General features: G+C 42.7%; 1 protein-coding gene across 5 annotated transcripts in view; it reads left to right on the top strand.

Moving 5' to 3' along the window:
* The window catches only part of LOC122555390 (immunoglobulin superfamily member 5-like), a 91,133-nt gene that overhangs the window by 48,418 nt on the left and 15,746 nt on the right, over positions 1-26,969 (top strand). For all 5 annotated transcript variants that reach the window (XM_087992501.1, XM_043701359.2, XM_087992499.1 and 2 more), the window contains one exon: positions 985-1,046. In XM_087992501.1, coding sequence (XP_087848627.1) covers positions 985-1,046 — 62 coding nt within the window. The remainder of the gene's footprint in view (positions 1-984; positions 1,047-26,969) is intronic.

Genomic DNA, 26,969 nt, shown 5'->3' with positions numbered 1-26,969 from the left:
TGCCGTTCAAATCTCAAGAGGAAAATCGGACCCTTTTTCTTTGATATTTGGAAACTTCTTTGTTTGATCTTTGCTGAAAATGTGTTGCTGGAAAAGCGCAGCAGGTCAGGCAGCATCCAGGGATTCATCATGCAGCATTTTAGCAAGGTGAAACTATTTCCAAAGGATGAAATGGGTTAGCTCGAATCCGTTGGCTAGTTTGTGATAATGGGTGGTGCCAACTGCGTAGGGTTCAGTTCCTACATTGGCTGAGGTTACCATGCCGGACTCTCCTTCTCAATTCTCTCCTCACCTGAGGTGTGATGATTCATAGGTTAAACCACCACCAGTTGTCTCTCTCTCTCTAATGAAAAAGTCAGACTGTAGGGATTTTATCTTTTTACTAAGCAAAGGGGCAGAATGTATTGCCATAAGGACAAAACCTTCTTTTTAACTTAATTGGTTCAGATTTGGAATTCATTGCCTGATGGAGTGATGTATGCACATCCTACTGTCGAAGAAAGTTGCATAAATATTAATAGGAGAAAAAAATGCTGAAATGTGAGACATGAGTGGGGTAGTGGAACTAAATGGATTTCAGTTTGAAAATACTGGTGTGGATTTTAGGCACCAAATAATCTTTATCTGTGTTGTACGATTGTATGATTTCAAGATTTCTTTTGATTTTTATTGGAATTAGCCCCACAAAGAGACTGCTTTCAGAGCTATTATTTGCTCAAGTTTAGCACTGATTTGCCTTCCTACCCTCTCTCAACGATATTAGATAGAAACACATAATCGGAAGAAAAAGCTTAATAAAAGGTTTGGCCGTAAAAAGCACTTTGCACATTTCCAATTAAGGTGCAGATGCTGAAATACTCAATGATTGTCAAATTATATTTTTGAACTAAGTTATATGGTGAATAAAATGCAGCTTGTTAACATTGATTTTGAATGTAATGTCATCTAATTTAATGTTGCTCATCGTACTTGTTTCTTCTTCAGCTGTTCCTGCAACTAGCCAGACAAACTCACAGACTGGGAATGCAAACATACATACCATAAAGGTAAGCACAATTCATTTCATTAACATTAACATCCCAACCATACAAAGATCTAAAGTGTAAACTAAATCAGATGTGATGAGGGTTTCTTTAGGCTGTTCAATTTGTCTGATTTTTGGAAAAATAACAGGAAACTAAATTTTGACACGTATCCTAAGAACTTGATGATCAATGGTATTACTATTGCTGACATTTTTATTAATAGCTCATGGAATGTGGCGTCATTGGCCCAGCCAGCCCATTTTCCATCCCTAACTACTCTTGAACTGAGTGGCTTGCTAGGGCATTTCAGAGAACACTTAAGCATCACATATGACTGTAGGCTGGACTCACATGTTGGCCAAACCAGGTAAGGACAACAGTCCTGATGAAGGGTCCTGCCTGAGACATCGACTCTTGTGTTCCTCTGCTGCTTGACCTGCTGTGCTTTTCCACCTCCACACTTTATTGACTCTGACCTTTCAGCATCTGAAGTCCTATTATCTCAAAGGAAAAAAAAGAGATTTCTTTGCCTAAAAGAAATTAGTGAACTGGATGGGTTTATTTTTCACAACTATCAAAAGTGGTCACATGGCCACCATTGGGCCAGCATTTTTAAAAATCAGATTGACATTTCATCATCTCCAGTGGTGCAATTTGAACTCATGTCCTCAGAGCATTAGTGTGGATTTTGGATTACTTGTTCAGTAATGTCAGCACTATGACACTCCTACCCAATAAATCAGCAGCATTGTTGATCAACAACAACAGGATTAGCATTCAACAGAAACTGAAGTAGACCAGCAAGAACAGGTCAAAGGCAAGAGCTTCTGCTGTTAGTAACTCACTTCTTGTTTCCTGAGTGCCTGTCCATCATTGTTAAGGGAGTCAAGATTAGAGCAGTGCTGGAAAAGCACTGCAGGTCAGGCAGCATCCTGATGAAGGGCTTTTGCCCGAAACGTTGATTTTCCTGTTATTTGGATGCTGCCTGACCTGCTGTGCTTTTTCAGCACCACTCTAATCATGATTCTGATCTCCAGCATTTGCAGTCCTCACTTTCGCTATCATTGATAAGGCACAAGCCAGGAGTGTGTTGGAATACTCACTACTTGCCTGGATGTGTTCAATCTCAACAAGTCTCAAGAATCTTCACACCATCAGGATAAAGTAGCTGGGGCATTATCCAACCCCTGCAACATTCATTTCCTTTCACCACTGGTGCACAGTGGCAGTCATACCTGATGCACTGCACCAACTCACCAATAGTACCTTCCAAACCTGTGACTGACAGGGGCAGAAACTGCATGGAGGCAGCCCACCTGCAAGTTCCCCTCCAAGCCATACACCATATTAACTTGGAACAATATCGCCATTCGAGCACTGTGGCTGGATCAAAATCTTGGAATCATCTTCCTAGCAACACGGTGGGTGCCACTTAGTTGGCAACAGTTGCAGTGGTTCAAGAAGGCATTGCAGCACCACCATCTCCACTGCACTTAATGATGGATAATAACAACTGAACCAGTGACACCCTAATACATGAATAATTCAAAAACTGCTTCAATACATCAGTGGCTAGGAGCTGGAAGGCATTGCATGTCAGAGTGTGGTGGAGACAGATTGAATCATGGCTGCTTCAAAGGAACAGGTTAGTTATATGAATGGAAACTCATTACAAAACTGGGTAGGGATGTGAGATGTGCTGAGTTGCTCTAGTGAAACCCAAACTGAGTGTCAGTGAGCTGACCATTCCCTGATAAGTTGTGCTCGATAACATTCTTGACATTCCTTTAGAGTCATAGAGTCATAGAGATGTACAACATGAAAACAGACCCTTCGGTCTAACACGTCCATGCCAACCAGATATCCCAACCCAATCTAGTCCCATCTGCCAGCACCCGGCCCATATCCCTCCAAGCCCTTCCTATTCATATACCCATCCAAATGCCTCTTAAATGTTGCAGTTGTACCAGCCTCCACCACTTCCTCTGGCAGTTCCATACACATACTACTCTCTGTGTGAAAAAGTTTCCCCTTAGGTGTCTTTTATATCTTTCCCCTCTCACCCTAAACCTATGCCCTCTAGTTCTCGACTCCCCCACCCCAGGGAAAAGACTTTGCCTATTTACCCTATCCATGCCCCTCATAATTTTGTAAACCTCTATAAGGTCCCCCTCAGCCTCCGACACTCCAGGGAAAACAGCCCCAGCCTATTCAACCTCTCCCTATAGCTCAAATCCTCCAAACCTGGCAACATCCTTGGTAAAAGTCTTTCCTGAACCCTTTCAAATTTCACAACGTCTTTCCGATAGAATTTCACACAATATTCCAACAGTTGCCTAACCAATGTCCTGTACAGCCGCAACATGACCTCCCAACTCCTGTACTCAATACTCTGACCAATAAAGGAAAGCATACCAAACACCTTCTTCACTATCCTATCTACCTGCGACTCCACTTGCAAGGAGCTATGAACCTGCACTCCAAGGTTTCTTTGTTCAGCAACATTCCTTAGGACCTTACCATTAAGTGTATAAGTCCTGCTAATATTTGCTTTCCCAAAATGCAGCACCTCGCATTTATCTGAATTAAACTCCATCTGCCACTTCTCAGTCCATTGGCCCATCTGGTCCAGATCCTGTTGTAATCTGAGGTAACCCTCTTCGCTGTCCACTACACCTCCAATTTTGGTGTCACCTGCAAACTTACTAACTGCACCTCTTATGCTCGCATCCAAATCATTTATGTAAATGACAAAAAAGTAGAGGACCAGCACCGATCCTTGTGGCACTCCACTGGTCACAGGCCTCCAGTCTGAAAAACAACCCTCCACCACACCCTCTGTCTTCTACCTTTGAGCCAGTTCTGTAATCCAAATGGCTAGTTCTCCCTTTATTCCATGAGATCTAACCTGGCTAATCAGTCTCCCATGGGGAACCTTGTCGAACGCCTTACTGAAGTCCATACTGCTCTGCCCTCATCAATCCTCTTTGTTACTTAGAGTCATAGAGATGTACAGCATGGAAACAGACCCTTTGGTCCAACCCGTCCATGCCGACCAGATATCCCAACCCAATCTAGTCCCACCTGCCAGCACCCGGCCCATATCCCTCCAAACCCTTCCTATTCATATACCCATCCAAATACCTCTTTAATGTTACAATTGTACCAGCCTCCTCCACTTCCTCTGGCAGCTCATTCCATACATGTACCACCCTCTGCATGAAAAAGTTGCCCCTTAGGGCTCTTTTATATCTTTCCTCTCTCACTCTAAACCTATGCCCTCTCGTTCTGGACTCCCCGGCCCCAGGGAAAATACTTTGTCTATTTATCCTATCCATGCTCCTCATAATTTTGTAAACCTCTCTAAGGCCACCCCTCAGCCTCCGATGCTCCAGGGAAAACAGCCCCAGCCTGTTCAGCCTCTCCCTGTAGCTCAGATCCTCCAACCCTGTCAACATCCTTGTAATTCTATTCTGAACCCTTTCAAGTTTCACAACATCTTTCCGATTTCCCACATACGACGCCATGTTGACTATCCCTAATCAGTCCTTGCCTTTCCAAATACATGTATATCCTGTCCCTCAGGATTCCCTCCAACAACTTGCCCACCACTGAGGTCAGGCTCACCGGTCTATAGTTCCCTGGCTTGTCTTTACCGCTCTTCTTAAACAATGGCACTACGTTTGCCAACCTCCAGTCTTCTGGCACCTCACCTGTGACTATCGATGATACAAATATCTCAGCAAGAGACCCAGCAATTACCTCTCTAGTTTTCCACAGAGTTCTCGGGTACACCTCCCACTTTGGTGATGATCAACGGCAGAGCAATAGGGCAATGTTTGTCCCGGTTAAATTTGTCCTGATTTGTCCTTTTTGTACAATTCCATCACTGCTGATCATCCACAGAACCTCATGGATGCCCACTTTTGAGGCATGACTATTTTGCATGGTGGAATATATCTTCAATTAGTACTCCTCGGTCTTGTTGCTTTGAATGGGAATAGTATCTATATATTTTAGATACCTCATTTAATACAATTAATTGTGTAAAGTACTTAAGACGTGTCAGTCTGCAAGTATAAATAGAAAAACTATTGCTTATTAAGTTATAAATCAATTTTTAAAGCGGAAATAGGGATTTAATGACAGATAGACAGTGCAAACATTTGATTGAATTGTTGGAAGTCAATTTTTGGAAAATCGAATGAATCTTTCTGAGGACCAAAGACTGAACTGGTTGAAGAGAAAGAATTAAATCAAAATGGGATTGATTTTTCTACCTGGTTCAAGCTGGGACTCCAAATGTATTGCGAGAGTGCTAACCTCCTTCCCCAAGGGCCTCACTTCTTTCTTTCTCTATAAATTTCTTCATTGCTCAACCCACCTTTATCAAAATGTCAAATCAGTTCAGGTAGCAAAGCAAGAGAGTCATTAATGGGGTTATTTTACCATCTTTCTCACAGGAGCTACACTATTGAACAAAGTATGTATGACGAAGAAATGAGATGTATAAAAAGGTGCTTCAATAATCTAGGAGATTATAATCTTCACATAGATTAGTCGAATCAAATTGGCAACAGCAATTTAGAGAATGTGTTGATAGAATATATAAGAGACAGCTTCTTAGATCAGCATGTTTTGTTTGCAACCAGGGAACTACCTTAGAGCTGGTAATATGTAATGAGATTGGATTGGGTTGGAGGATCTGAGCTATGGGGAGAGGCTGAACAGGCTGGGGCTGTTTTCCTTGGAGCGTGGAGGCTGAGGGGGACCTTATAGAGGTTTACAAAATTATGAGGGGCATGGATAGGGTAAATAGGCAAAGTCTTTTCCCTGGGGTGGGGGAGTCGAGAACTAGAGGGCATAGGTTTAAGGTGAGAGGGGAAAGATATAAAAGACACCTAAGGGGAAACTTTTTCACACAGAGCGTAGTATGTGTATGGAATGAACTGCCAGAGGAAGTGGTGGAGGCTGGTACAACTGCAACATTTAAGAGGCATTTGGATGGGTATATGAATAGGAAAGGCTTGGAGGGATATGGGCCGGGTGCTGGCAGGTGGGACTAGATTGGGTTGGGATATCTGGTCGGCATGGACGGGTTGGACCGAAGGGTCTGTTTCCGTGCTCTACTTCTCTATGACTCTATGACTCTAGTTAAAGACTTTATGGTAAATTTCTTCACCCTGGGAGTGGTGAGCCTGTGAAATTCTCTACCAACAAAAGTAGCTGAAGCCTAAACATTGAATGCTTTCAAGAAGGAGTTAGATATAGTCCTTAGGGATAAAGGGATTAAAAGATATAAGGAGAAAGTGGAACAGGATACTGAGTTGGATGATCAGCCATGATCACATTGAATGGTGGAGCAGGCTGAAAAGGTCGAATGGCCTACTATTTTAAATGTTCCTAAAGGATCCTTTCGGTAAAAGTGATCATAACATGATGGGATACCCCATTCATTTTGAGGGTGAGAAATGTGGGTTTGGAACTAATGTTTTCAACTTAAATAGGAGCATGAAAATAGAGTTGGCTAAAGTGCATCTGAAAATAGGTTAAAAGATGAAATGGGAAAGAACTAATGATCTTGGATTGGTACGTTAGAGTGTATTGAGGATAGATTGATTTGCTAATGGGAAGTAGATGTTTAGGATAAGTGAAGCTTTTTTAGGCTGAGAGAAAGTGAGGACTGCAGATTCTGGAGATCAGAGTTGGAGAGTGTGGCATTGGAAAAGCCCAGCAGGTCAGGCAGCATCTGAGGAGCAGGAGAGTCAATGTTTTGGGCCTAAGCCTTTCATCAGGAATGTGTCAATTTTCAGGCTAGTAACTGTAACTAATGGGATATTCCAAGGATCAGTACTTGGGCTTCAACTATTCATTATCTGCATTATTGATTATTATTGAAGTGACATGGACCAACAGTATTGTAGCCAAATTTGTTCATGATACAAGATAGGTAGGAAATCAAATTGTGAAGAGAAGAAACAGTTTGCAAAGTATGATAAAGAATTTAAGAGGGTGGCCAAAAATCTGGCAGATGGGGTGTAATGCAAGATAATATAAAATTGTCCACTTTGGTAGGAAAAATAGCAACATGAAATGCAAATTAATTGGAGAGAGACTACAGTTTGTTGAAGTACAGAGGGACCTGATGCCCTTGTATGTGAAACAAATGGTTAGTGTGCAGGTACAGCATGCTGGTACAGATTAGGAAGGTAAATGGAATGTTGGCCTTTATTATGAAGTGGATGGAATATAAAAGTAAAGATGTTGAGGTTGTACAGGTCATTGGTGAGGCCTCTTCTGGAATATTGTGTCCGGTCTGATCGCTCAATTATAGTAAGAATATGATTAAGCTGGAGAGGGATCAGAACAGATTCACCGGGTTGTTGCTGGGTATGGAAAGTTTCAGTTATAAAGTAAGTACTTTTTTCGCTGCGTAGGAGGTTGTCAGGCGACTTGATAGAAGTTTATAAAATAATGAAAGGCATAGATAGAGTTAATGGTAGTTGTCTTTTCCCTCGGATGGAATATTTCAAGACAAGAGGGCACTTTTTTAAGGTGAGAGGAGAGAGATTTAAAAAAAGACATCAGGGTCAAATGTTTTTTACAGACGCTGATTAGTATGTGGAATAAACTTCCTGAAGAAGTGGTGGATGTAGATGCAATTACAATATTTCAAAGACATTTGGATGGATTCATGAATAGGAACGGTTTGGAGAGATATGAGCCAGGAGCAGACAGGTAGGACTGGTTTAGTCTGGGATTATATTCGGCATAGATTGGTTGGACTGAAGGGTCTGTTTCTGTGATGTGTGAGTCTCTGATTTTATGCCTTGCTACAGTTGTATAGGATGTTGGTGAGACCACTACTGGAACACAGTGTACAGCTACTGTTTCCTTACTTACTGAGGGATATACAGCATGTAGATTGAATCAGGCTCAATGGGCTGAATAGTTACTCCTGTAACTATTCCTTCTGATCTCCAATTATATACACTTCTCCAATTCTGCCTACTTGCATAGCTCTGTTGATAAATGCTCAGTTTCCAGCTGCCTTGCTCCACAGCTCTACAATTGCTTTCCTCTGTCTCTCCACCTCCTTAAATCCCCTCAGTGGAGGTTAGTCTTCTACCTAAGCTCTCAGAGGTAAAGATTTAGCTCCTCAAACTTGGACAAAATTCAATTGCTGGTGTTAAATTTAATGGAGCTGAAAGCGCTCTACCTACAAATGTTTGAAGTGTAATATTACCCTGACTTATAGTGAGGCCTGATGAATACTCGCACTTATAAAACTGACAAGCTCATTCATTACTGAGAGTTGTGGAGCAGCTTCACTTGTAGAGTAATTCATCAGATCTACTGCTGTCCATGACTTGCGTTGTAGATTGCAAAATTCCTCTGTGACACTCAGTATAGATCCTAGCTGCTGACACAGCGGTGACATGTGGATTAGTTTGCTTTGAATTTCCTCTGTTGCTGAACGTCAAGTCTACACTTATCGCCTTCATAAAAAGAAAGACAAAACTCAGCAAACAACAATTGCATTTCTTTAGTACCTATTGTGCTTAGTAGAACATCCCAAGGGGCTTCAAATATTTTCTAATAATATTTGACACATCAGCCACACAAGACGGTATTAGGACAGATGTTGAAGGCTGGGCCAAAGAGACAAAAACCTAGGAGTGAATTAAAAGAGGTAAAAGGAGGAAGGATTTCAGAGCTTGGGCTGTTGTCAGCTGAAGACATGGCTGCCAAAGTGTGAGATCAAATTCAGTGACACCAGAATTAAAGAAGTGCAGACAGTGTGAAGGACTGTTTGGCTGGAGAAGATTACAGATTTAACAACAAGAATGAGAATTTTAAAATTGAGGCTTTCCTTGACGGGGAGCTAGTTCACATCAGCAGATGTTGGAGAGATGTGGAATTTGATGTGAACTATAACAGGTGGCACCTTTGGATGACCTCAGATTTCTGGATGGCAGTGTATGGGAAGCTATGGTATAGTCAAGTCTAGACGGAACAAAGCCATAGATGAGGACTTCAGTGGAAGATGAGCTGAGGCTATAAGAAGACAAAGATTATTAGGGTAAATGGGCAAACGGAGCTCAGGACACAATCAGGTCAGCCATGATCTCGGAGAGAAGGCTCAAGAGGCCAATGTCCTACTCCTCTTCCTAATTTGTATGTTCCTACATCAATATGTTGGATGTGGCAGTAGTTTGCAGGAATGGAAGCGTGAAGAACTGTTTTTAGTTTAAGGAGATGAACGACGATAGCAGATTTGAAGGGGAATGGGTAGTCAGTGGAAAAGTGAGACCTGTTCACTATATTAGCTGACATGTGTAGCAGGAAGGGGAGTGAGGTGGTCAGCTGTTCAGTAAGCGCAGGATAAAGACTTGCATTAATGTGGTGTCTTTCATGACCTCAAGTTGTCTCAAAGTGTTTTATAGAAAATGATGCACTCTTGACATGGCTGTAACACCTCTATGGCAATTAAGGATGAACAATAAATGCTGACCTTGCTCTTATCCCAACAACAAATCACAACATTGTCAAAAACAGCAATTAATCTGTACAGACCAACCTTCCACAAGCGGCAATGCAATATCATCAGAAATCTGCTTTGGTGATGTTGATTATGGGATAAATATTGACTTTGATACTGGGGAGGACACCTCTGCCTTCTTAAAATTGCATCCTGGAATCTTTCATGCCCACCCTAGAGGCCGAAATGGGCCTCGATTGAACTTCTAACCCAAAAGACCTCCAGCAGTGCAACGCTCCCTTAGCCCTGCTTTAGGCTGGTGGCCTGGATATTGCATTCAAATCTCTGGAGGGCCAGAGACGGAGAGGAGATCACAATCACCGAACCAGTGCTGTCAGTTTACCTTGTATAGTAGGGTTTTATATGTGTCCATGTTGCAAGGTTTTCACATTACATTAATACGAAGTCAGCACTATAACTACACAGTAAAGCTGCAAAAATATCACTGAATTGATCCTGGCTGCTGCAAATGCTCCTGCAGCTTCCATTTGGTCCAGAAACCAATTCAGAAATGGTTCCAGACATCAACACCTTTTGAAATATTGATTTACTTTCTGTTAAGCATCTCCCCACCTTACCTAAAGTAATTGTGACACCTTGTAAGGATAAACTTCCCTAATGTTGGATGTTGAAAATCCAACATGGCTGCCAAAGAGTAAGATCAAAATCAGTGAAGCAAGAATTAAAGAAGGGCAGATACTATGGAGGACTGTTTGGCTGGAGAAGATTACAGATTTAACAACAAGAATGAGAATTTTAAAATTGAGGCTTTCCTTGACTGGGAGCCAGTTCATATCAACAGATGATATGTGGAGCTTGTTCAAGGAGCAACTATTGAGTGTCCTTGATAATTATGTACCTGTCAGGCAGGGAGGAAAGGGTCGTGCGAGGGAGCCGTGGTTTAATAAGGAATTGGAATCCCTTGTTAAATGGAAGAGGGCGGCCTATCTCAAGATGAGACGTGAAGGTTCAATTGGGGCGATTGAGAGTTATAGGGTAGCCAGGAAGGACCTGAAGAGAGAGCTAAGAGCAGCAAGGAGGGGACATGAAAGGTCCTTAGTCGGTAGGATTAGGGAAAACCCTAAGGCTTTCTATAGGTATGTTAGGAATAAAAGAATGACTAGGGTAGGAATAGGTCCAGTCAAGGATAGTAGTGGGAAGTTGCATGTGGAGGCAGAAGAGATTGGGGAGACACTGAATGAATACTTTTCTTCAGTATTTACTCAGGAACAGGGCATTGTCGTCGATGTGAATACTGAGTCACAAATAAGTAGAATGGATGGCTTTGAGGTATGTAGAGAAGAGGTGTTGGAAATCCTGGAAAAGGTGAAAATAGATAAGTCCCCTGGGCCTGATGGCATTTATCTTAGGATTCTCTGGGAAGCAAGGGAGGAGATTGCAGAGCCATTGGCCTTGATTTTTATGTCCTCTTTGTCTACAGGAGTAGTGCCAGAAGACTGGAGGATGGCAAATGTGGTTCCCTTGTTCAAGAAGGGGAGTAGGGATAACCCTAGTAACTATAGGCCGGTGAGTCTCACTTCTGTTGTGGGCAAAGTCTTAGAGAGAATTGTAAGGGATAGGATTTATGCACATCTGGATAGGAATAATGTGATCAAGGATAGTCAGCATGGTTTTGTGAAGGGCAGGTCGTGCCTCACAAACCTTATTGAATTCTTTGAAAAGGTGACGAAGGAGGTTGATGAGGGGAAAGCGGTAGATGTGGTGTATATGGATTTTAGTAAGGCGTTTGATAAGGTTCCCCATGGTAGGCTACTGCAGAAAATACGGAGATATGGCATTGAGGGTGAGTTGGAGGTTTGGATTAGGAATTGGCTGGATGGAAGAAGACAGAGGGTAGTAGTTGATGGCAAAGTTTCTTCATGGAGTGCCGTCACTAGTGGTGTTCCGCAAGGATCTGTTTTGGGACCATTGCTGTTTGTCATTTTTATAAATGACCTGGAAGAGGGGTTAGAAAGTTGGGTGAGCAAGTTTGCGGATGATACGAAAGTCGGAGGAGTTGTTGACAGTGAGGAAGGATGTGGCAGGTTACAGCAGGATATAGAGAAGCTGCAGAGCTGGGCAGAAAGGTGGCAAATGGAATTCAATGTAGCTAAGTGTGAGGTGATTCACTTTGGGAAGAATAACAAAAAGATGGGGTACTGGGCTAATGGTCAGATACTTGGTAGTGTGGATGAGCAGAGGGATCTTGGTGTCCATGTACACAGATCTCTGAAAGTTGCCACCCAGGTAAATAGTGCGGTGAGGAAGGCATATGGCGTACTGGCTTTTATTGGTAGAGGAATTGAGTTCCGGAGTCCTGAGGTCATGATGCAGTTGTATAAGACTCTGGTGCGGCCGCATCTGGAATATTGTGTGCAGTTTTGGTCGCCATACTATAGGAAGGATGTGGAGGCACTGGAACGGGTGCAGAGGAGGTTTACCAGGATGTTGCCTGGTATGGAAGGAAGATCGTATGAGGAAAGACTGAGACACTTGGGGCTGTTTTCATTAGAGAAAAGAAGGTTTAGGGGTGACTTGATTGAGGTGTACAAGATGATTAGGGGGTTAGATAGGGTTGACAGTGTGAACCTTTTCCCGCGTATGGAGTCGGGTATTACAAGGGGGCATAGCTTTAAATTAAGGGGGGGTAGATATAGGACTGAAGTTAGGGGTAGGTTCTTCACTCAGCGAGTTGTAAGTTCATGGAATGCCCTGCCAGTAGCAGTGGTGGACTCTCCCTCTTTATGGGCATTTAAGCGGGCATTGGATAGGTATATGGAGGATAGTGGGTTAGTATAGGTTAGGTGGGCTTGGATCGGCGCAACATCGAGGGCCAAAGGGCCTGTACTGCGCTGTATTCTTCTATGTTCTATGTTCTATGTTCTATATTGGAGAGATGTGGAATTTGATGTGAGCTACAACAGGTGCCACCTTTGGATGACCTAAGATTTCTGGATGGCTGTATATGGGAGGCTATGGCATAGGCAAGTCTAGATGGAACAAAGCCATGGATGAGGACTTCAGTGGAAGATGCGCTGAGGCTATTAGGGATAAAGTTCCCTCATGTTAGATGGTGAATATCCAACATGATTGCCAAAGAGTGAGATCAAAATCAGTGAGGCTGAAATTAAAGAAGGGCAGATACTGTGGAGGACTGTTAGGTTGCAGAAGATTATAGATTTAACAACAAAAATGCGATTGTGTTCAGTGATTGTGATCTCCTCTCCATCTCTAGCCCTCCAGAGATTTGAATACAATATCCAGGCCACCAGCCAAAAGCAGGGAGCGTTGCACTGCTGTAGGCCTTTTGGGTCAGAAGTTCAATCAAGGCCCTTTTTGCCCTTGAGGGTGGGCATGAAAAATTCCAGTGTGCAACTTTAACAAAAGCAGAGGTGTTCTCCCTAATATCAAAATCAATATCCCATAATCAACATCACCAAAACAGATGCTTTGGTGATATCACATTGCTGCTTGTGGAAATGTTGGATATTCTCCGGTGTCTCCCAAAACTGGTCAGTAACTCGTGTGTGAGCTGTGGCTTGATTTTTCTGCCTGGTATTGCTTGGGTTTTGGTGATACTCTGTGTGAATCTGAAAATGACGTTGAATGGTCTCCTCTGTGGCTCAAATGGGAAGCTCTGGTGTGACCAGCTCAAAGCCTCCTTGGTGCTCAGTTTTAAGTTGTTTTTGGTTGCTTTTCCGTTTTGGCTTTTGTCCGAGGAGGGGAAATGAGATGAGGGTATTTGTGAACTGGACAATTGTGGGAATGTTGCAGTCAATCCTGTTGCTTTCCAGCCAAGGCGACTCTTCCCGCAAAGGGCCAGTTGGAACCCTGTTTGATGTTTCTCTCCACCAAAACCTTTGGTGACAGAGGCGACTGATGCTGATACTGAGAAACGCTGGTCCAGCACAGTGCAAGAAGGGGTTTCCTGGTCTTTAAGTTTTAATCCATCTCCCTTTGGTCTTACCAATTTGGAAGCATGGTATCTGTCCCTCCCTGCCCTGCGAATGAGTTCCATTAGAAATCCTGGGGAGAGAAGGCAGGGTCTCCTTCCTGTGAGGGAAAATGGGCTTTCCATTGAAGAGGTAAGGGCAGGAATTTCCTAATGGGTGAACACTGGAAAAGATGGGCAAGAGGGAGAGAGACAGACAGACACAAACGGTGGGAAAGAGAAGTGTAAGTGGCAAGCACAAAGTTGGAAGAGATACAGTAGGGACGTAAGAGAAAAACATTAAAGGGAGGGAGGGAGATCACATGTCAGAATGTTATGTACAGAACAGTCTTGATTATCTGAATGACATGGACCGAGAGTATTTTGTTCAGATTACTTATTGATTGGATAACCGATCTGATTGTAAACAAAGGAAGCCATTCTGAGCATAATTACATAAAAAAGCATGTTTACAGAGTTTTTATTTCATTCGATCGATAAAATATGTACAAACATTGGATATTGCTTAAAAATTCATGATATTTTACAAATAAAATTTTTGCCTCGAGTTTGACTGAAGTCTGTGTAATGTTTCACTGACATTTTCCTCAGTTTTATCCCATTCCTCAACAGCAGCCAGCAACCTTCTGTTCAGTGTTGTCCCACCATCCAGACTAACCAAGTGTTGTCCCTCCCTCCTCAGTGACTGCTGAGCCCTTAGAGACAGAGAGAGAGAGAGAGAGAGAGGCATAAACTACAGGGATATGAGAGGGAGGGAATATTTTTTCGCTGACTTCAGTTTCCGTTCTCGCATCAATTTTTTTTAAGGGGGTAATGTTTTCCTCGTGTTTCTTCCCGTCAAGTCTTCCTCCTGTTTATTTTCACCTCATCTTCTGCCTCGGAACACTTCAACCCCAGGGCATCAATGTGGACTTCACCAGTTTCCTCATTTCCCCTCCCCTCACCTTACCTCAGCTCCAACCTTCCAGCTCAGCACTGTCCCCATGACTTGTCCTACCTGCCGATCTCCCTTCCCACCTATCCACTCCATCCTCCCCTCTGACCTATCACCTTCATCCCTACCCCCATTCATCTATTGTACTCTTTGCTACCTTCCCCCACCCTCCTATCTGACATATCACCTCCATCCCCACCCCTATTCACCTATTGCACTCTTTGTTACTTTCTCCACAGGCCCCCCCCCCCCCATTTATCTCTCCACACTGAAGGCTTCCTGCCTCTATTCCTGATGAAGGACTTTTGCAAGGAATGTCGATTTTCCTGCTCCTCGGATGCTGCCTGACCTGCTGTGCTTTTCCAGCATCACTCTGATCTAAACTCTGGTTTCCAGCATCTGTAGTCCTCACTTTTACCTATTTTCATGTGTGCTGACTCACTACGATTCCCTCTTCCCGGTCAAAAAAAAAGTTTCATTACATTTTTTTGTCAGCTGAAAGATATTGAACTACTTTTTGTTTGGAAAATAATGCGTCATCACGGGATAACAGGAAGAAAAAGCAATGGAAATGACTTAATTCTCTGGAGAATGAGCTAAGGAAAAAAATTGTTGGGTTTGCAAAATGGAGCGAGTTCAACATTGAGAGGGAATCTTGCTATTAGAGCGCACAGCTCGGTCTTGCACATATGTTGTTCTTGCGTGTCCACAGTCACAACCCTTTGTCCTCAGGAAAATAATTATCAGAGAGCTTTTTATAAAAAAGTGTAAGTCTTAACTCTAACATCATATCTCGAGTATATATTTGAAGTTAGTTATTTATTAAAGCATACTTGCATCTATGTTCCTGTTCAAATTTACAAAATGATGCATTAAATGGATGAGGAATAGAATTTTCCCACTTCAGTTGAAATGCATGCAGGGATCTTGAGATCTTGTTTGGATAATCCGAAAGTCTGATAATTGATGTTTGGATAACCGAGATTGTTCTGTAATGTTATTGTATACTATATTTTGTTCCTGGGAGTCAGGCATCTTTGAGACTCCTCTCTGTACATAACCCCATTGCCCTGAAGCTTTGTTTCAGTCATGGTGTGTGGGAGTCAGTGATTAATTATGTTTGACTCGATCTTTATTGTTTTTATAACTTGTAAGTTGTAAAGAAAAATGTCATATAAAGCATGGAAACTTGAGTTAGAAAGTTACTTGCATTGATCATTGTGTCGAATGGTGATAAATACTTAGAGTTTCATCTGTCATTATTACTGAGGAACTATCACAGAAATAACTTTCTTTTAGGCATCGCTTTTAGAATCATAGAATTATACAGTAAGGAAACAGACCCTTAGTTCCAACTTGTCCATGCCAAACAGATATCCAAAACTGATCTAGTCCCATTTACCAGCATTTGGCCAATATCGCTCTAAACTCCCTTCAGTATTGATTGTAACAAGATCAACCAAGTGGGCCTTATAGAATATGAGTTCTGTGATTGGGGCTGTTAATCAGGTCCAATCAGGGAGTCCTGGCTGATAATATAAACAGGAGTGTCAGAGGTTCTGTTCACTCTGAGAGATGGCTCTGAGAAATGGCTCTGAGGGAGCTGGATCAGTGTCAAGGACTTTCCAAATAGAGGGTGAGTTGGTGATGGGTTACCAGCCTCAGTGGTGTTATTTCACCTTCCTATTCATGTACCCATCCAGATGCCTTTTAAATGCTGTAATTGTACCAGCCTCCATCACTTCCTCTGCCAGTTCATTCCATATATGCACCACCCTCTGTGTGAAAATGTTGCCCCTTAGGTTCCCTTTAAATCTTTACCCTCTTACCTTAAAACTAGGGCCTCTGGTTTTGGACTTCCCTACCCTGGGAAAATGACATTTGCTATTCACCTCATGATTTCATAAACTTCTTCAAAGTCACCCCTCAGCCTCCAACACTCCAGGTGAAAAAGTCCCCAGCCTATTCAGCCTTTCCCTATAGCTCAAATCCTCCAACCCTGGCAACATCCTTGTAAATATTTTCTGAACCCTTTCAAGTTTAACAATATCTTTCCTATAATGGGTAGAAAAGAATTGAATGCAATATTTTAAAAGTGGCCTTACCAATATCCTGTGTAGCTGCAACATGACGTCCCAACTCCTATGCTCAATGCACTGACCAATGAAGGCAAGCATACCAAACACCTTCTTCACCACCCTCTCTAACTGCGACTCAACTTTCAGGGAACTGTGCATCTGCACTCCAAGGTCTCTTTGTTCAGCAACATTCCCCAAGGCCCTGTCATTACGTATACAAGGCCTGTTTGATTTGCCTTTCCAAACTGCACCACCTCACATTTATCTAAATTAAATTCCATCACCCACTCCTCAGTCCATTGGCCCATCTGATCAAGGTCCTGTTTCAATCTGAGATAACCTTTTCACTGCCCAATGCTTATCCTTAAATCTTCCTATTCTTTTGTTCTTTGATTTATAAATTAACTAATTAATCTTGCTATAAAACAGAAAACAAATCACATATTTCATTTGGGGCTGGGGATATTATACTGGGAGAGAGTGAGGTGTGCAGATGCTGGAGATCAGAGTTGAGAATATGTTGCTGGAAAATCACAGCAAGTCAGGCAGCATTGATGTTTCGGGCCAGAGCCCTTCATCAGGATTTTTTTTTTGGAAGTGGGAGGACTGGAAGGAGAAGTTATTGAGGGTGAAGATCGGTTCTTCCAAACAAATAAGAGTGTCAGTGGAAGGGTATTGGTGGGGACGTCGGGAGAGGAAGAAATGGAGGGCTTGGAGACTCTGGTCATGGCAGATGGACGTGTAGAGGGATTGGACGTCCATGGTGAAGATGAGGCATTGGGCCCCAGGGAAATTGAAGTCTTGGAGAAGGTGGAGGGCATGGGTAGTTTCCCAAACTTATGTGGGAGTTCCTGGACCGGGGGGAATAGGACAGTATCGAGGTAGGTGGATATGAGATCGGTGGGGCAAGAGTAGGCTGGGACGATGGGTCAGCCAGGGTAGTCAGGCTTCTGGATCTTGGTAGGAGGTAGAATCGGGTGATGCATGGTTCCAGAACTATGAGGTTGGAAGCTGTGGGTGGGAGATCCCCTGAAGTGATGAGGCTGTGTATGATCTGGGAGATGATGGTTTTGTGATGGGATGTGAGGTCATGGTGGAGGGGGTGGTAGGAGGAGGTGTCTTTGAGTTGGGGCCTGGCCAAACTACCACTGCATCCCCTTTATCTGCTAGTTTGATGGTGAGGTTGGAGTTGGAGTGGAGGGCTGTGCATTGTGAGGGCGAGAGGTTGGAATGGGTGAGGTGGTTGAACAGGTTGAAACAGCTGATATCACGCCGGCATTTTGAAATGGAGAGGTCAAGGATGGGTCCAGGCCAGAATGGGGTGTCCAGGTGAATAGGCTGTGTTGGAGGTCGGAGAAGGGGTCCTCAGTAGGAGGCAGGTGTCTTAGTTGTACAAGTAGGCACAGAGGTAGAGGTGGCAGAAGAAATGTTCAAGGTCGCAGCATATGTCAAATTCATTAATCTGGGACCATAGAGGGATAAAGGTGAGGCCTTTACTGAAAACTAAACCTTCATCCTCAGTGAGGGGGAAGTCTGGGGGAATGGTGAAGACACGGCAGGGATGGGGACTAGGACCTGGAGTGGGGCTGGAATTCGAGGTGGGTTGGGGGCCAGCACCTGGAGTGGGGCTGGAGTTTGAGGTGGGGGCAGAGACAGTGGCTTGAATGGGTGTGGTTATGGGGTCAGTAGTGACGTTTACAAAGGGAGCGGAAGTGGATGAAGGGCTTCGGCCTGAAACGTCAATTTTCCTGCTCCTCGGATGCTGCCTGACCTGCTGTGATTTTCCAGCAACACACTCTCAACAACTGGTGATATTATATCTTCAACCAAGGGAAATGTAATAATGTTTAATCAGTGGGCAAATGTCACATGGCTAAGGATCATTTAAGTACCATATATACTCATGCATTGATTGATCTCATGTATAAGTCGACCCTTTATTTTTGGCCAAAAATCTTGTATTTTCCATATATCTCATGTGTAAGTTAACCCTAGGTCTTCACAGTTACAGATCAACATTTATGAGTCAGTGTGCCTGTACATTGCACTTCGCTCCGGCTCTCTACTCTGCTGGCCATAAGACCATAAAACATAGGAGTGGAAGTAAGGCCATTTGGCCCATTGAGTCCACTCCACCATATAATCATGGCTGATGGGCATTTCAACTCCATTCTCCTAACATCCCTTAATTCCTTGCGAGATCAAAAATTTATCAATCTCTGCCTTGAAGACATTCAACATCCTGACCTCCACTGCACTCCATGGCAATGAATTCCACAGGCCCACCATTCTCTGGCTGAAGAAGTCTCTCCTCATTTCCATTCTAAATTGACCATCTCTAATTCTAAGGCTGTGCTCTTGGGTCCTAGTCTTCCTACCTAACGGAATCAACTTCCCAAAGTCGGTCCTTTCTAAGCCATGCATTATCTTGTAAATTTCTATTAGATCTCCCCTCAACCTTCTAAACTCTAATGAATACAATCCCAGGATCCTCAGCTGTTCATCGTATGTCAGGCCTACCATTCCAGGGATCATCTGTGTGAATCTCCACTGGACATGCTCTAGTGGCAGTATGTCCTTCCTGAGGTGTGCGGCCCAAAACAGTATTCTAAATAGGGTTTAACTAGACCTTTATAAAATCTCAGAAGCACATCACTGCTTTTATATTCCAACCCAGTTGAGATAAATGGCAACATTACATTTACTTTCTTAATCATGGACTCAACTGCAAGTTAACCTTTAGAGAATCCTGGACTAGCACTCCCAGATCCCTTTGTACTTTGGCTTTATGAATTTTCTCACCATTTAGAAAATAGTTCATGCCTGTATTCTATTTTTCCAAAGTGCAAGACCTCACATTTGCTCACATTGAATTTCATCTCCTAAACTGTCTAAATTTTTCTGCAGCCTCCCCACCTCCTCAGAACTACCTGCCTGTCCAGCTAACATCATGTCATTGGCAAACTTTGCCAGAATGCCCCCAGTGCCATGATCCAGATCATTAATATATAAAGTGAACAGCTGCGGCCCCACCACTGAATCCTGCAGAACTTTTTATTCCAACTCTCTGCCTTCTGTCAGACTGCCAATCCTCAATCCATGCCAGGTGCTCACCTTGAACACCATGGGTCTTCACCTTACTCAGCAGCCTCTCATGAGGCATCTTATCAAAGGCCTTTTGGAAGTCTAAATGGATACATCCACTGTGTTTCCCTGGTTTAACCTACTTGTTACCTCTTCAAAGAATTCTAACAGGTTTCTCAGGCTTGACTTACCTTTACTAAATCCATGCTGACTTGTTCTAATCTGACCCTGTAGTTCCAAGAATTTAGAAATCTCATCCTTAATGATGATTTCTAGAATTTTACCAACAACTGGGGTTAGGCTAATCGGCCTATAATTTTCCATCTTTTGTCTTGATCCTTTCTTGAACAAGGGGGTTACAACAGCGATTTTCCAATCATCTGGGACTTTCCCTGATTCCAGTGACTTTTGAAAGATCACAACCAACACCTCCGCTATTTCCTCAGTCACGTCCCTCGGAATTCTAGGATGTAGCCCATTGGGGCCAGCAGATTTATCAATTTTTAGACCTTTTAGTTTTTCCAGCACTTTCTCTTTTGTAATGGCTACCATAGTCAACTCTGCCCTTTGACTCTCCTTAATTGTTAGGATATTACTCATGTCTTCCATTGTGAGGACTGATGCAAAATGCTTATTAAGTTTTTCAGCTATTTCCTTATCTCCCATCACTAGCCTTCCTGTATCAATTTGGAATGGCCCAATTTTTACTTTTGCCTTTCACTTGTTTCTTAGAGTCATAGAGTCATAGAGATGTACAGCATGGAAATAGACCCTTCGGTCCAACCCGTCCATGCCAACCAGATATCCCAACCAAATCTTGTCCCACCTGCCAGCACCCGGCCCATATCCCTCCAAACTCTTCCTATTCATATACCCATCCAAATGCCTCTTAAATGTTGCAATTGTACCAGCCTCCACCACTTCCTCTGGCAGCTCATTCCATACACTTACCGCCCTCTGTGTGGAAAAAGTTGCCCCTTAGGTCTCTTTTATATCTTTCCTCTCTCACCCTAAACCTATGCCCTCTAGTTGCTATGTATTGAAATAAACTTTTACTATCTTTTCTAATATTACTGGCTTGCTTGCCCTCATATTTGATCTTCTCCTTTCTTATTTCTCTCTTTGTTATCCTCTGTTTTTGTAGTCTTCCCAATCTTCTGATTTCCCAGTGCTCTTGGCCACTTTATAGGCTCTCTCCTTTTCTTTGATACATTTCCTGACTTCCTTTGTCAGCCATGACTGTCTAATTCTCAACCTCCACCCCTCCCCGGATAATCTTTCTTTTCTTTGGGATGTCCCTCTGTACTGTGTCCTCAATTACACCCAGAAACTCCTGCTATTGTTGCTCTACTGTCTTCCCCACTAGGCTCTGCTTCCAGTCAATTTTTGTCAGTTCATCTCTCATGCCTCTCCAATTATCTTTATTTAACTGTAACACCATTACATCCGATTTTGCCTTCTCTCTTTCAAATTGCAGACTGAACTCTACCATATTATGATTACTGCCTCTAAGTGTTCCCTTAATTTAAGGTCTTTTATAATGTCTGGTTCATTACATAGCACTAAGTCCAGGATTGCTTGCTCCCTTGTGGGCTCCATCATAAGCTATTTTAAAAAGGCATCCTGTAAGCATTCCATGAATTCCCTTTCTTTGGATCCACCGGCAACATTATTCACCTAGTCCACCTGCATATTGAAGTTGGCTGTACCACTCAGTTCCGGGTCTACCAGTCCATCAGTCTTCACGCTCCACTCCAGGGTTTCAGAATTACTGTAATGGTATGACAGTACAGGGCGACTGCCGTACCTGCGGAATCGGTTTCAGTTACCCGCGGTTTACCACCGCCCCAACATATTACAGGGTATGTTGGTAAAAACAATGACTGCAGATGCTGGAAACCAGAGTCTAGGTTAGAGAGGTGCTGGAAAAGCACAGCAGTTCAGGCAGTATCCGAGGAGCAGTAAAAGCGACATTTCGGGCAAAAGCCCTTCATCAGGAATGAAGGGCTTTTTCCCGAAATGTCGATTTTACAGGGTATGTACCAGAACCAGGGACCAGGGGGCTGCCAGGATGATGAATTTCCCATATATCTATTTTGTGGATAAATATTCATCCTCTCAAAAACAATGTCTCGTGTATGAGCTGACCCCACAATTTTACATTTTAAACAAATCTTCAAAATTCCACCTATACATGTGTGTATACGGTAATGTTACACAGTCAAATAAAAATTGACAAGTGGTCAGTGAAGAAATCATAAATTTACACATGGGTATAAATATGTTGGGTGAATGGACCAAAACTTAACAGATGAAGTTTAATGTAGATAAGTGGGTGGTTATCTATTTAGATTGGAGAAATAGAAAGACACGTTATTATCCAAATGAAAAGAAACTGCAGAGTGCTTTTTTTGCAGCAAGATCTCGGAGCCATCCACGTATTGCACAAAACTTGTATGTTGATACAGCAGGTAATACCAGGGCAAATGGAATTTTGACATTTATTTCCAAAGGAATAGAGTATAAAAGTAGGAAGTTGTTATTGCAGCTGTACAAGGCATTAGTCAGTCCATACCTGGGAGTACTGCGTCCAAGTTTAGCCCACTTATTTGATGAGGGATGTAGTTATGTTGGAGGAAGTTCAGAGGAGGTTCACTCCATTGATTTCAGAGGTGAGGGGTTTATCTTATGAAGAGAAGTTGAGCAATTTCGGCCTTTACGCTCTGAAGTTTTGAAGAATGAGAGGAGATTTAATTAAGGTATTTAAATACTAAAGGGAGTTTACAAATTAGATGTAGAAAAGATGTTACGAAAACAGAAAGTGCTGGAAATGCTCAGCAGGTCTAGCAGCATCAGTGAAAAGAAATCAGAGTTAATGCTTCAGGACAGATGACCTTCCTCAGAGTTCTGGAGAAGGGTCAATTGACCTGAAATATTAACTCTGATTTCTTCAAGGTTTGTGTAAAGATTTGTTGCTCGGGTGCCAGTTGCCACAGTTGTGGGTATGTACGCCAAGCTGGGAAGTTAATTTGCAGACATTTCATCCCCGTTCTGGGTGATGTCCTCAGTGCTTTGGAGCCTCCAGTGAAGCGCTGCTGTATTGTGTCTTTTGGAATGTGCTTGGTTTTGTTCCTATTGGCATGACTATCGGTGTATGGGCTGTCATAAACCCAAGTGGTCAGAGAAGTCTAGTTGTCAGTTCCAAGATTTTTTTAATATAAGTTAGCGTGGCTAGTGTGTTAATGCCTTGCAGACTGAACCTAACCATGCATGAAAGCAGAAAACCACTGGCCTTTTTTAACAGGTAAAGTAAGTAAATTCAGCATAATCCATAGCTGCTCTCTCAGTGGAGAAAGTGAGTGAGACGGCTGATGTTGGTTTAGCCTGAGGGTCACTGTGCCTCAGGCAAGGGGAGAGGTTGAGAAGGAGGGGCCTTCATGTCCAGTTTTGGTGGTAGCGCATTTTCGTGGTGGTGGTGAGAGATCTGGTCAGGCAGTTGTGACTTGTCGGGTCACAGAATGAATCCCCCCTTCACCCCCTGTGAAACTCAGCAATGTGTGTACGTAATTCACAAATATAAAAACGTGATATTTTAAATCCAAAATGCAATTTGATAAATGCGTGCAATTAATTGGACATTACTTAATGCATAACAATTGCAGCAGAAAGGAGCAAAAGTCACCATAATGAAAGAATATTTTAAGGAATCATATTCAAGAAACTGACTGCTTTCCTTTTGGTGTGCCAAAGGAGAGTCACAAAGGCCTTCTCCCAGTTGTTATGCCAATCTCTCTCCCCTGTCCTTTTTCATAGGAACTCCAGCACCTTGCATCACACAGTGTTTTGTTTCCAACTGTTTCCATAGTGATGATACTGTTTGGATTTTCCAAGGGATGAGAAGTGCGTTAACAGAGTGGCGGTGGGGGAGAGTGACTGCGATCAATATGTGAATGAAAACGGTGTACAGGGATCCCTGTACACTCAGAAACACTCATACACTTAGAAACACTCATACTTACCAATGGAGTCCTTCACAAGAGTGTAATTTTAAAGGTCCAACATACAGACATTTCCTTTAACTCCTACTTATGGACGGCTGATTCACATTGTCCTGCATTGTATTTCGACTTGCGGAAAAATGGATTATTTGTGAACAGAGACCAGAACAGAACTTGTAACCCTGGGATTGCCTGTATTTTGAAACAGAGTAGAGGGTCGAGTTCGGCTAGTTCTTTCAAAGGGTCATTATATTGGGCCAAATGATGACGTTCTCTGTTTATTTTGTTGCCTGAAAGTGCTAACTCATTAGGATTGCATTCCTAGCCTGACCTGTGTGTTAAGTTGCTGGTAATCCCAGCTCACCATTTCTCTCTTCCTGTGCCTGGACAGTAACTGGGTTGAGTGCATTTTCTATTGCTTTCAGAATCCTGTTTGATTTGTCATGAAATGCTGAGAGAAAGGGCAGGACCTACTTTACTAATTATTGCCCAGAGTGTGAGGATAAAGTTACATCCCCCAACCCATGAACCAAAAGAACAGTGCAGCAAATTAGGGCCATTGAGTCAGTGCCAGTACATTTGAAGAGAAATTCAGTAAGTCCAATTTGACACACCACACCAACTCCCCACCCTGCATATTTTTCTCCCCCGCTTCTTTCTCTGCAGGCATTTCTCTTTCAAACACTCATTTGAATCCATGCCCAAAGAAGGGGTCCATTCCAAATTCTAACCTCACTTTTGTGTAAAACTTTACCCTCCTAGTTCTTTCACCAATCAATTCATAGGAAACTAAAAATCTGAGTCAAATGGCTGTTTATCCTTTAACATTTGGCAACTATTTCTATTTATTCTATCCAAACCCTTCATAATTTAATATAATCCATCAAATCTCCTGATTTTCGACCCCTTTGAAAGTAACCTTTGTCTATCTGTAATCCCACATCACTGGAGCAGCTCTAATAAGTCTCTTGCAAACCCTCTACAAAGCTTTCCCATTGTCTGGTGAGCAGAATTGGAAACCATAGACACATTGGTTTATGACTTTTGTTCACTTTTCTTCTCTCTGCGTGTTGAATGTTCAATTTTCAGTAATGATTCATTTTACAAACATGGCTTTTTTCAGACCATGACAATCAAATCGGTCATTCATAATATACAATCAGGCCCAAAGTGAAAATAATTATTTTCTAGGGTTCTTCTTTTGTACTACTTCGTACTTTTGGCCTGCACAGAGTAGATGTTGAGAAGATGTTTCCGTTGGTAGGAGAGACTAGGACCCGAGGACACAGTCTGAGAATAAAGGGAAGGTCTTTTAGAACGGAGATAAGGAGAAACTTCTTCCGCCAGAGAGTAGTGAATCTATGGAATTCACTGCCACTGAAGGCTGTGGAGGCCATATCATTGGGTATATTTAAGATGGAGATAGATACTTGATTGTCAAGGGGATCAAGGGTTATGGGGAGAAAGTGAAAGAATGGGGTTGATAAACTTATCAGTGATGATTGAATAGTGGAGCAGACTCAATGGACTGAATGACCTAATTTCTGCGCCTATCTCTTATAGTCTTAATAGTGTTATACTTTTATTTTGAAGGGCTCCTCTTTCATCCTCACTCATTTATCAGTTCACGAAGTTACGTAGCAAAAGTACCTTCTGCATGAAAGTCAATGCGGCATTTGGACTTGCACAGTAACAGATTAGAAGAATTCAGCTACATCCTCAATTATCGATAGTCCATTAAACTTAAAACTACAACACACAAAGAAAACATCACTTTTCTCAACACCACAATATTTAATTTGGCACCAGACAACAGGCATATATTAGTAACAAAAGGTTTTTTCCAAAGTAACCAATAGAATTCTTGACACAAGAAAAGCCTTCACCATAAACACACTTCAGATGACCTCTGAGTGAATGTGTTTCCATCCCATTGACAGAAAACTGAAACATTTAACCAAGTAGCCACTACGTATCCTACATCTCATGTCTCAATTACAGTGTTAAGTTTAACATTTAGACAGTGCTGATTATAAAAGTACTTACTATGTTTCTTCCCAGAAAGTCAATGTTGATGTGATACAGCCATAAGATAGAGGGTCAACATTCATTTATAAAGAATTCATTGTTTCAGTGATTTCAAGTTTCCTGACTCCTAGGCAGTTGGATATTCCACTGTTCACCTGTTTATAACCACTGTCTTTTGCAGTCTTCCTCTCTCCATACCCCTGCACCTTTGGCCCTCCACCTTGTAGCCTGCTTCTTCAACCCACATTACCACTGCCCCCTCCACCCAAAACTTGCAGTTTCCTCTTTCGGTGCACAATCCCTGTAGCAGGCAGCCTTCCCTGGATCTAGGGATCCCTGAGACTCGGACTTCATCGGCAGCAACTCCTGAGGCCTGCCGTGTGCTCAGCAATCTCAGTGACTTGCCCTCTGCAGCCACTTACCTTGCACGCAGTTGCTACAATCACAGTGTTTAATGCTGACAGGTTCAATATTAAGGCTATCAGCAGTAAATGTGGGATTTGCAGCAGCAGGTACTCACAAATCCTGTCTGTCTCCTGTTTGAGGCGACCTTGTTCAGATTAGTTGCTGAGGGAGGGAGAGGGATGATGTTATCCTGATTTAATAGGCCCTGGTAATTACACTCTGTGCAACGTCCATGTCCTGGATCCTACCTGCTATATCACCAACCTTCAAAATCTCCTTGATCATGGTATAGCTCACTCCGAAATTTGAAAACAATACTTTTGAACTTTCCAAATCTTGTCAGAATAAATACTGTGTGACTCACATGTAAATATTTTGTGAAGCATTTTCATCCTCTCCTGCCTATTAAAACTGGATTACAGTTCAATAAGCATCCAGTCATCCTTGTATGCCAATTCTTCAAGTGTGAGGCTAAATCATGATTGTTCAGAGACTACATGCCTGTGAACAATTTCACAGCTAAGCTAAAACCCTGTCATCACCCATCAATTACACACTGCAAATAAATATGACAACGGTAACCTGCTACAAAATTGGTTTGGAGATAGCACCCACCCTCACCCCCCTCTCATTTATTTCTCCACCCTACAGACTCCCTGTCTCTATTCCTGATGAAGGGCTTTTGCCCGAAACGTCGATTTTCCTGCTCTTTGGATGCTGCCTGACCTGCTGTTCCTTTCCAGCACCACTCTAATCCAGACTCAGGTTTCCTACATCTGCAGTCCTTGTTTTTACCTAAGAGATAGCAGACAGACAGTCATGGTGAATTTCTGACTGGAGGGAGATATGTAGTGGGGTCCCCAGGACTCAATATTAAGACTGATGCATTTAATATACATAAATTATGTGGACTTTATTTGGGA

Source organism: Chiloscyllium plagiosum, unplaced genomic scaffold (assembly GCF_037043375.1).
Source record: "Chiloscyllium plagiosum isolate Xiang-an unplaced genomic scaffold, Cpla_swu_hap1 HiC_scaffold_12, whole genome shotgun sequence".
Lineage (NCBI taxonomy): Eukaryota > Metazoa > Chordata > Chondrichthyes > Orectolobiformes > Hemiscylliidae > Chiloscyllium > Chiloscyllium plagiosum.
The sequence above is the reverse complement of the archived record's forward strand: the minus strand, read 5'-3'. Positions and strand labels throughout refer to the sequence as shown.